We start from the raw sequence: 11,759 nt of genomic DNA on the forward strand, positions 1-11,759 counted from the left end.
TTCCAATGCATTTAGAAATATTATAAACAAAGCTGTCACACACATTCTAATATTCACAGTTTTAAATAGAAATGTAAAAAATAGCTGAAAATGTTTAAAGTAATAATAAAAAATATATAATTAAATGAATTTTTGAGGGGGCGGTGTAGTTCACTTAAGGGGGGGCGACGCCCCTGAACGCGCCCTCATGGTGCCAAACCCGTATTCAATACTTTTGCAGTATTCTAGTGTAAATCAATGCCGTATGAATCTTTTAAATAAAAGCTATGATGCTCCTGTTCTGAGATGCAGAAATTTGCTGGTGCAGAGGTGGGCTGAAAACAGCAGAATTACTCATTGTTATTAATAACATACACACACCTTGCTTCTGATTAGCTAACAGAACGCGTTTGGCCATGTTGCAAAGTCATTACCACAGAGGCACTCTCCGCTCTCTCTCCTCGCTGCAAAAAAAATAATAAAATAAAATAAAAATAAGCTGTCATGTGGGCAGGCATGAGCCAAGATGGGCAAGGCCATACATGCAAATTCACAGTGTGACATCACAGTATCAGGATTTTCAAATCCTAGCATTTCACTGTATTTTCTATCAGAACCTAATGGAGGAGATAGGTGTAGGAGACTGTTTTCAAGTTCAGCCTGCATGAAAATTTCAGAGCGACCAATTCTTATCATAAATGATCATTAAAAAAATGATTTTTCAGCCAACCACACCTTTAAAGCTAAGTTCAACCCCTTCTTTCCACAGGAGCCGTCAGCAGCACGCCATAGCTGCTGATAGGAACCGCTGTGGTCAACAGAACCTTTGCCACAGGAGCCGTCAGCAGCGCGAGTCGGCCGCGTCTCAGGAGCAGCATGTCGCGGCCCTTACGCACCAGTTCTATTTTCTATGCGCTACGCCTCTGAAACGGGTCAAAGTTCAACATTTTTGGGGAAGGAAAGACAGGAAATCGGACGCAGGAAATCGGACGCAGAAACGGAACGAAGCTCCCGAGATTTTCAGAATAAAGAAACGTACCGCCTTCCGGTTGCTTTAATTTAAAAAAAAAGTAACTAACTGTGCGGCCCCATGAGAAGTTATCACCTAGCTAGAGGTCTCCTTTGTTTTTCAGGTCCGTATTGGCGATTATAAAACTGGCTAGAAAAGAGGATGTGAGAAACCTTACTGTGGCTGTTAAGACAAGTGAGGCTTTAGAAGAAGAAGAAAAAAAACTAAATCATTGCCATTCCTGCAAAACATGCTAAAAACTGTTGCGTTCATGATGTATTTTCACTAATTTATAGGTACTCTATCACTGAAATGGTGAGGGGCAAAAATATTCCAGGGAAAAAATGTTGAAGCATTAAATAAGCCTTCTATATTCTCACAAGTTTCTGATGTCTGAGAAAAAAAAGAAGATCTGCATTATTGCTTGAAGAAGTCATGATAACATAAGTTCAAGTTAAGGGCCTGTAAGACAGGAAGTGCGTGTGCAAATGATTTTATTCATATGCAGAACAGAAACAGATGTTCTCTCTGACAAACAAGAACAAAGACTCACGCCTGAATTCATGTTTGAATGTCTTAAATCAGATCTAACAGATAAAACGGCCTTGTATGTTATTGTGAAAGAATACTCCATCCAGCTCAGATTATTGGTTAAATGTTACTAAACAAAAGAATTAGGATTTGTTTTCCAACACAGACATAGTCAGAATTACTGGCATCCTTCATTTACAAGAAATATACTTTTTCCTGTAAACAAACTTTCACCAAACCAGATTTTAGTGGAAACCAGTTCACAGAGTGTTTGATTCAGGATGCTCAGCTGCATACAACCAAGAAAATCACATTAGAGAACAGATTTAGAGACGCGTTACCTAGGACCAGAGGTGAAGGACTTTAACTGAAAACACACAAAGAAGTCGCAAAGAAAAATAAAACTTTTTGGAAAAGCCGAAACGGCCATTTCTAAAAGTTTCCTGCAAACGAAGGAGAAATGATCACAAAACAGGAGCAACAAACCTCTAAATCATTTAAAGTAGCTTAAATGTAAAAGCAGTTTAAAAAATGTGTGAAGCTGTTTTCATTAAAGTAGTTCTGGATGTTTTCTGTGAGCCTGTAGCTCAGGGCTGCCAGTAACTCAACCAACAGCGTTTCTGCTGAAAGGTGCAATCAAAGATCAAATGAATGTCATAGCAACCAACGCACTACTAGTGAATATGCTTTAACGTACAGTAAACATAAAATGCTGAATAATCCAGCTACCTTCCTGTAAATAAGGAGATTGTAAATTTTCACTTCAACTTTGAACAAAGACTTAAATGTGAGAGAAATGATGACACGGTTTTATTAAACACGTCCCTTAGCTTACAAACAGGAAGCAAAGATAAGGAAACAGGGTTGATGTCGTCGGTGTGCATTAATAAGCCTCTTCATGTCACAGACGCGTGCGAAACTTATTTTTATCTTGTGGGTAAAAGCTGGGAACGGGTTGAGATGAACCACCTTCGGTTGCTCGCCCCTTCTGAGTCACTGCATAACGTCTGATGTCACATCCTGTCTCATCACAATAAAGGTAAATAAAACAGATAGTTGTATTTGTGAACCGTTCAAACACTACTTTAAATGAAATCTGCCTCAAATGTTTGTGCCTAAATTACAGCGGAGATCATTTAGTGATGAATCGGACGCGTTATGCACGTTTATGAGATTAGGAGCAAAAAGGAAAATAATGATGTGGTTTGTGTCCTTTATCTGTATCCTTAGACATACAGAAGGTTAATGAACAAAACGGGAAATAAATTTTTTCTCTACCTTTGCACAGAAATCACATTCAAAAACAGGCAACCCACACACTCTCACACACACACACACACTAATTTCCTCTACAATCCGAGGGCCATAGATAGAGAATGACTGTTAATTAGAAAACATTGTTTCATGACACCGTTGCTATTCAGACCCACATACGGACAATTAAGGACAAAATGAGTGCTTGTGTGTGTGTGTGTGTGTGTGCGCGTGTGTGTGTGTGTGCGTGTGTGTAAAGTCTCATTAAGAGCAGGGATCCTTTTGGGTCGAAAGTGCTGCTTTTTCTCAGCACTCGCAGACGGCCTGCAGCTCGTTTCCACTTCACTACCTCCTCCCTCTTCCTCTCTCAGAGCCACCAGAAGCGCACGTAGACGATGAGCATGATGAAAAAGACGCCACCTGCTGCCAGCTTGGCGTAGGTGGAGCGGGTGTTCAGGTATTTGGCATCACTCCTGTACTTCTTTGACAAGCTGGACAGATTGCTGGCCTTGGAGTCGAGCGCTGCAAGGAGAAGAAAACAAGATGATCCAGATGAGGTTTTTCCTCTTTTAGATTGAAGCTTCAGCCTCAAATGACCAAGACTGACCAGAGAGAGCCTCTCCTCTCTGCAGAACCTCCTCTATGTTTGCCACCATGATCCTCTGGACGTCCTGCAGCTCCGTGTTGATGCTACCCAGATTCCTCCGTGCTCGGCTGTCGATGTACGACTTCTTGGTTTTTTGAATGTAGGTGTCTAAAAGAGAAAAAAAAACGCAACAGAAAAACAGAAAAGTAACAATGAAGCCATGAGTTGTTTGCTTCAAACACTTCACAGTTTACAGTTTTAGGCTCATTTATCTGCACAATTGAGGATTTTTTTTTTTGTGGAATTTCAGTAAAGCTTCATCAGCTCTGCAGCTACTACTGTTTCCGGAGAAGATGCAGCATTTGGGACATCTGTTTTAAAGCTGAAGGTTTGATGCGAGGTCCTGGGTTCGCATCCCGCCCTGGGGTCTTTCTGCATGGAGTTTGCGTGCGTGGGTCCTCTCCGGGTACTCCGGCTCCCTCCCACAGTCCACAAGCATGACTGTCAGGTTGATTGGTCTCTCTAAATTATACTTAGGTGTGAGTGTGTGTGTGTGTGCATGGTTGTTTGTCCTGTGTGTCTGTGTTGCCCTGCAATAGACTGGCAACCAGTCCAGGGTGCACCCCGCCTGTTTGCCTAGAGACTGTTGGAGCCCCCAGCGTGGATAAGTGGGTACAGATAACGGATGGACTGATGGATTGTTACTGACTGATATTCTGAACTAATTCAGAAAGGAAGCCATGATACTACGTGCATTCATCCATGCTTCTGTGGCACACCACCCTGTGTGGGAATGAGATTTAAACAATATAATTTCATCACGATTTAGCTTTTATATCCAAATATCTGACCAGGAATCGAGTTTCCTGATATCTATATGAACACGATTCTGAGCAACCAGGCTGTCGCTGCTGACAGCATTTCACATGCCTCCTCCGTATTACCGTAATCCATGAGCTGTTCAGGACATCAGAAAATAACAAAAGTGCAGAAAAGCTCAGAGATTGCACTTTGGTAGCCTACATGACACCTCATGGTAGCCCCTCGGTGACTTTCATAACACGAACTTGATCAACAAGATGAGCAAGCTTCACTGTTGTAGTATTTGTTACTCAAGCTGCTCCGTACCGTAACACCTGAGAGGTTTTTCCAATTCAGTGTCTGGAAGTGCAGAAAAACCTTTCCGACTGTTGCAATGAACATAACAGAGAAACGGTCAGCAAGGGAGAAGGAGAGAGCGACACAAATAGTTTAAGAAATGATAAAAATCCTGCAAGTGAAGCCCACCGGACTGATCAAGTGTCCCAGAAGGCGCCCGAGTTATAATTATGAGCGTTAATATGTGGAGAGAAGTCTATGGTACGAATCTGAGTGGACAAGTTTTACAAACAGATCTGTGCAAACAGCTGAAGACTTCTTTTTCTGGGGAAATTTTGCATGTGGGGGATAAAATAACGTTTTCTAGAATCCTTTTTGCAGCCCATGATGTGTATTTTAAGCACGGTGTTTAGACAAATCTAAATCATTTAAAGGTGCATTATGTAGAAATGAAGTAAAAATGACCTCCTGTGGTAAAATTTGGTTTTTGCATCCTCTTTAAACAACTCTGGAGCTTTTTGCTGGTTGTCGTCAAATTACAATTGTTGGGGCTGCAGCATTAGCTCTCAGGAGACACGGCACCCCCACACTCACTGATGGTAAATAGTAGTTACGTCCCTCCTTCTTTTGTTTTGAAAGGAGAAAAACTGACAACCCCCACAGTCAGCTGGATATGAAATACGTTTCAGTATAACTGAAATAACACACCAGGGGTGTCAAACTCAAATCCACACGGGGCCGAAATGAAAATCTGGGACGAAGTTGCGGCCCGAACTTAATATTTTTTGAAAAAGTGACGGCAAATTTGCACATTTTCTTTATCAACATATATGCAATTTTGAACCTTTTAATTTGGAAACAAACTTATTTTTGCATTAACATTGAATGTGGAATAACCAAATTACACACGAGCAAGTCAGTTTTAAATAAAAGGCATCAGTGGCATTCATTACTTGTGGTATATTCAGCATTTTTAAAATCTATGATTTATGTTTTCTTGTTGATTATTAATTTTTCTTATTTTTTATTCTCCTTTTGTTCTCCTGTAATACGTGCCATCGCTGCTGTGACTTCTAGCTTTCCCCACTGAGGAACAATAAAGGGATTTTCTATTCTATTCATCTATCTGAAGCCTTTCCACTTCCTGTTTACTGTAGGTTAAATCTTTTCTCATGGGCCAACAACAAAATAAAGTAAATGGAGAGCGTCTGAGCAGCTTGACCACGTTGTTGTGTGTCAGGGAGGAAAAATAACAACTACAGCAGCCACAGAGTCATGCTGATTTGAGCGTGCCGCTGCTCGCTGAAGTTATATCAGCTGTGTCTGGAAGTTAGTTGGAAAACTTTCTCTTTCAGTCGTGAACACATTACTGAGCAGTTAAAATCTCTGTTTCTGGGCTTCAACGTCGGCAAACAGCTGAGTAAACTCGACGCTGAGTGAGAGGAGTGTTTAGTTTGTCCGAGACAGCAGAGCTGCAGACACCGGCAGCAGACACTGGAAAAAACACAAAGGAGGGGGGCGCTTCAGCTCCGTGCGAACGCCGCAAAGCATCATGGGAGTTGTAGTCTTTGCGGTAAAATCGGCCAGCGGGTCAGTTGTAATACTTTTTTTATATTTATCTCGCGGGCCACATAAAAATGCTCGGGCGTTGTGTCTGACACATGTGCTTTACACTGTTAAATAACTTTAAATAAATAACTTACCTACTCTGTTAAACATTATAAAATTGTGATTTTTACTCAAAAAACTAACAGTGTTCGTGGCACGTCTGCTTTTCTGATCCTGCTCGTCTTTGTGAATTGTAGCGATAATTTCTCTGTTCATGCTTCAGAAGTTTACACACAGAAAATTAATCTCAGATTTTATTTCTGACTCTTTGTCCCACAGCGACCACGGTTTAGTTTTGAGTGTGTTCTGTCCGCTTATTTCTGTCTGTGATCACTGTTAGTAATGTTTAGCTTCAGTCTGGGATAGCATCACATCACATGCATAACAGGCTCTATACGTATGGCACGTTACATTGATTAAAGTCGTGAATGAGTTCTCAGTTGACTCGCCTGGTTAACTAATGGATGAATAAAATAAAATAAAAAAAATAGAAATGATTAAAGCAGCTACATAAGTAAATGTGAACTAGGGCACTCCTGCATTAAAGGTCACATCTGTGCACAGCTGGACTGGCTCTAAAAACAAAGAACACAGTTAAGATTTTTTTTGTGCAACACAAAATGCTATTTTTTACAAGTCTGCTGTTCCTGCTTTTGTGAAAATGTTCTGTATCTTAAATACTTCGATGCATTTGAAAAAACACCAGTACAGTTTACAGGACAAACAGTCTTTTTTTTTTTTTTTACCAAATTCGATGAAGGAGTATGGACGTGAGACCGTGGGAACTTTCTTTCCATGCTGCTCATGGAACTCTGCCTGCAGATCCTCCAGGTAAGCAAAGGCGTGCTTCTTGGAGAAGCCGGCGTCACACAGCACGAGGTAGCAAACGCCTTTCTCTATAAAGTAACTATATCAAGAAAGAAAAGTGTAGTTCAACAAAAGGGCTTAATGAACAACATGCGTTCAGAACCCGTAGAGAAGATTGTTTTTTAACACTCACTGAAACGTGACGGGCCCGGCCTCTAAAGTGCAGCGTGTGGGACTCTGCTCGTTGAGTTTTCTGAAGAGCTGCTTAGCTTGATTCTGATACTGCTGAAGATCTCGACCCAACTAAATACACCCAAAAAACAACAAACTATTACCAAACAATAACAATTAAATCAAATTAGAAAGAGTTTAAACAGGGCAACAACGTGGCAAGACTAATACACAAGTCAATGTGGTACTTTAAGATCATTTTGACAAGCTTGAGCGTCTGAAACAAGACAGATCAAATAGAAAAGCTCACATTTCACCCTGCTTTTGCTCATTCAGGTTAATTTCTTGCCATTTTAACGTGGCAAAAATGAATTTGTTTGTATAAAACAGACTCCATAAAGCCTCTGCAGTGAGATGCTGATGCTTTATCAAAAGATTGTAAAAACAACAATTCTCACATTACAGTATCACACACACACGTACGCATGCACGCACACACACACACACACACACACACACACACACACACACACACACACACACACACACACACACACACACAACAAACCTTTTCACTTTCCTTTATGAAAGCAACACAGACGAGAGGAGAAAAAGGTTAGACTCCTGTTAACATTAGCGTAGCAACAACTAGTTTTAAACAAGAACATTTATGGGTTTTTTTTGTTCATTTCATGACATGAAGTCATTTAAGACTTCATACCAGCAGCCACACGTCTAATGGGCCATTCCCATCTGTACCGGGTCAGCCCGGGCCGGGTAGCGTAGGTTGTTTACATATCTGGGTGGTCTGGTATTTTTCCGGGCCAACCAAGGCTCATTCTCAGCCCTCTTCTCGAGGGGGTCTGCTTCAGGCCGACCAGGGCCAACACACCCACTGCTGACAGCAAATTCACACCTTCCATTAGAGCAAGCCTCTGATTGGTGGGTAGAATCAGCCCACATGGGTTTAAGACAAGGATGTGTGGAATCAACCGGGCCAGGCTGGGGCCGACTGGGGCTACCCGGCCCGGGCCGACCCGGTACAGATGGGAATGGCCCATAACTGGTCCGCCTTCACTTTGTGAATAATACTGACCTCTGCAGACTGAAACTGGTAAAGATTTTAGAAATATGAGCAATTTTGATGAGAGTAGAATCAATACAAATTATAAATATGGATTCAGAAAGAACAAAAAATTAAAAGTCTGGGCTCTTTCTCTTTCATGTTCCTCTTATTATTCTGTAGCCTTAATTCACTGATGTTAATGAGATGGCAAGACACATCATTCTATGTCAGTCCTGGTCTAGAGGCATTCGTCGGAAGCTTTTAGTGTCTAATTTGAAAAGTAACAGGCTCTTACTGAAGAAAACATAGAAACTATTTTAACCACATTAATAATTTATAGTATGATTCCAACGAGCCAGAACAACTGATCTAGATCAATAGTTTTGGGGTCTTTTTAAAGTTTGGCTTTGGCTACTATTTTCAGTCCTGACCATGACAGGAAAATGCACCAAAAAGTTACAAGGTCATTGAACAAGAAGAAGATAAAACAAGAAGTGTACGGCTTAAAAACAAACAAACACAAAATCTATCAATGATATATAGCATCTAAATGTTATATCTGTAGAGTTTTCTGTTTGCATCTCTTTGGGGTCACATTTATGGTGTAATGATACAATTTTAAACATTAAACTGTAATATTTGGGCCTTTTTAAAATGAGAAAATATAATGTTCTTACGTCAGGCCAAAGAGAAGAAAGCTACGGCTCACCCCTTTGGCTGAGAAGCCTTGAGTCATGGTTCAGAGTAAAGTGGTCCTGGATTCAAAAAGATTTATTATAAAGCAGCCAAACACCCACAGAAAGCCTGAAACATTTTAATTAAATTAAAGTCTGTCTCGTTGGAAGAAATATAAAAGAAATAAGAGATAACTCAAGATTTATGAACAAAAAATTTTAATTTATGAACCTATAATTTTTTTAATGCACGTTTTGTAACTGGTTTGGGATGCCTCCTGGACGCCTCCCTGGAGCTCCCTGGTTGGGATGCTGCCCCCGCGACCCGGACCCGGATAAGCGGAGGAAGACGACGACGACGTTTTGTAACTGAGAAGTGAGAACTATGCAAAACTCTGCTCACAGAGAAGCAGGATAAATGAGTTTAGATTTGAGCTTCCTAAAGGATGTTGAAAATGGTAAAGTCAGGCTCTGGTAGTCAGGTTTAAACTCAAAGCCGACTCTGGTGAATGTTGTTGCTAAAACCTGCCTGGTGAGAACTAGACAGGCCTGCTAAACTAAGCCTTTATTAGAAGATCAAGTCCTTTAAATCCATCCAGCTGTTATTGGTTAAACGTCTCCTAACGCAGGCACGTGCCTAGTTAAATCGTGCTCTGACTAGGACACTATCGTCAGACGTGTCACTAAGACATTAGTAACCCAGATGTGTTATCTCTAGCAGCCCGACGCCAGTCTCCAGAGGCTAAAAGGTTAAATGTGAACCTGCTCGTCCTCCTGCATTGAAGCGGCCAGCGGCAGCCCGTCTGCCAGCCGAGCGATCATCGTCAGCAGCACCATCTCTCCGGAATGTCCTGCTGTTCCTCCACGACCCGAGACAACCTCTCAGCTAGCTGGAGCCGCTGTTTGTTTGACAGGCAGTAAAGTGACAACACAACAGGAGCAACGCGCTGAGCTGGCCGGAAACTCTACAGCTTTGCGTGTAACACTCTAATACCGTCGTGCGCTCGCTGCACGGAACTGATATGCTCAATTATTGTTCCGGGGAAGGTGAAATTCCCAGAACACCTGACTTGAAGCTCAAAAGCTATTTTAAATATATTTTTATTTCAATGAGCCAGATTTTTTTTCTTAAGCTGCATCTTTTTGATATTTTTTGATATTATAAAACAATCTATGAGAAGGGGAAACTTAGAAAATAACTATAGTTAAACCTGGGGATTTTTTTTTTGTTAGCAGTTTATTACAGATACACTTTATTCTGCATTTATGAGAAATAATTATTTGGTAAGTTTGTTGGCCAACAGCAAATGATGAAGGAGGCCCACAGCTCTAATGGGTCCTTTCAGACACTATTGAATATTTTTAGGCCTGACATGTCTTTTTTGAGGCGGGGTTCTCTTTCTACATCTTTGACACTAATTGCACTATCATGGTCCGACATGACTCGGCAGAAAAAGAAGCCAAAAGCTGGAAGGCCACCAGGAATCCTGCAACAGTTGATCAGAAGCACTTAAAACGTTACAAAAAGCATGACTACTTGGAAGTAAATTTTAACTGAGTTAAGAGTGGAAACTTTTGCATTAAATAACTAATCTATCTCCCCCTTAAGCTAGGAAAAGAAACCAGTCATCCCAGAGAAAGTATTACGTGATGGTAAACTTCAATTCATTTCAATTCAAGTTTATTTATGTAGCAGTAAATCATGACAAGAGTAATGTCAAGGCACTTCACACAGTAAACATTCCAATATAGTTCAGTTCCTTAAGTCAATTAGTAAAAAGTTTCCTATATAAGGAACCCAGCAAATTGCATCAAGTCACTGACTAGTGTCAGTGACTTTACAGCAATCCTCATACTAAGCAAGCATTTAGCGACAGTGGAGAAGAAAACTCCCTTTTAACAGGAAGAAACCTCCAGAGGATCCTGGCTCAGTATAAGCAGCCATCCACCACGACTCACTGGGGATCGAGAAGACAGAGCAGACACACACACACACACACACACACACACACACACACACACACACACACACACACACACACACACACACACACACACACACACACACACACACACACACACACACACACACACACACAACATAAATACCAAGTAATGTTTCTATAGTTACATTGTGATTTCTTAGTAAATATTATATTTGGTGAGAGAACTTTATTGTATTTATCCTAGTGGATCTATAATTAAACGGATAAACTAGTAGTAGTACATCCAACATCAAGGAAAGCAAAAAGTTATTATCAGGAGAGGGAGAATGTTTTAGTGGTTAGCAGCAGTGTGCTAGATGATGGCCCCCTCCATGAGGCCACCACAGCTCAGCAGAACATCATTGTAGCTTCTTCTGGGGAGAAAAACACTTGGAGAGAAAATAAAGTTAACAGCTGAAATAGCAGGAAATAATACAGTTAAAGAGCAAACTGTAGAAGAAAGTAGTCGAGTGTGGAAAGTGGTCAGTGTATCCTCCAGCAGTCTAAGCCTATAGCAGCATAACTACAGAGATACCTCTGGATAACCTAGCCTTTTAGATGGAGGCATGTTGGAGGCAGGGCAGGGGAGAGCCACACTTCACCTCCCTCTACTCCTCTACTCCCCCACTTGTCCAGATTCACATGTCCTGCTAATCCGAAAACTAGGAATGTCTAGTTTTCATAACACTATTGAAAATAATTCCTTTATAAACTTTATAAATGGTTGAGCTTTTTCTTCCATTTCTTTGTTTTTTATGGTTTGTTACATTCAACCCAATACTACAAAACATGTTTAATTTAATGTTAAAAGACAGAAAGAGTAATAATCTCCCTTTGAGAAAACAAAACATTGAATGAACAAAGACAGTAGCGAGTAACACATACATATTTATTAGTAGCATTTAAATACCAGTCTTAAAACTACAATTTATTATTTCCTTTTTTATGTTATCAAAACAAAGCAACAGTAACACCAGATTTTCATAAATGA

At 40.7% G+C, this 11,759-nt stretch overlaps 1 protein-coding gene across 1 annotated transcript; it reads right to left on the minus strand.

The window, feature by feature from the left end:
* Nucleotides 1-2,934: 2,934 nt before the first annotated feature.
* On the minus strand, nt 2,935-9,756 carry sec22bb (SEC22 homolog B, vesicle trafficking protein b). The gene is made up of 5 exons (XM_015971517.3): nt 9,546-9,756; nt 7,066-7,175; nt 6,812-6,972; nt 3,381-3,527; nt 2,935-3,295 (listed from the first exon to the last, which is right to left on the minus strand). The coding sequence occupies exons 1-5, from the start codon at nt 9,618-9,620 to the stop codon at nt 3,141-3,143; spliced, it is 648 nt and encodes a 215-aa protein (XP_015827003.1). The 5' UTR covers nt 9,621-9,756; the 3' UTR covers nt 2,935-3,140.
* Between the last annotated feature and the right edge of the window lie 2,003 nt (nt 9,757-11,759).

The sequence above is a fragment of the Nothobranchius furzeri genome, chromosome 8 (genome assembly GCF_043380555.1).
Source record: "Nothobranchius furzeri strain GRZ-AD chromosome 8, NfurGRZ-RIMD1, whole genome shotgun sequence".
Classification (NCBI taxonomy): Eukaryota; Metazoa; Chordata; class Actinopteri; order Cyprinodontiformes; family Nothobranchiidae; genus Nothobranchius; species Nothobranchius furzeri.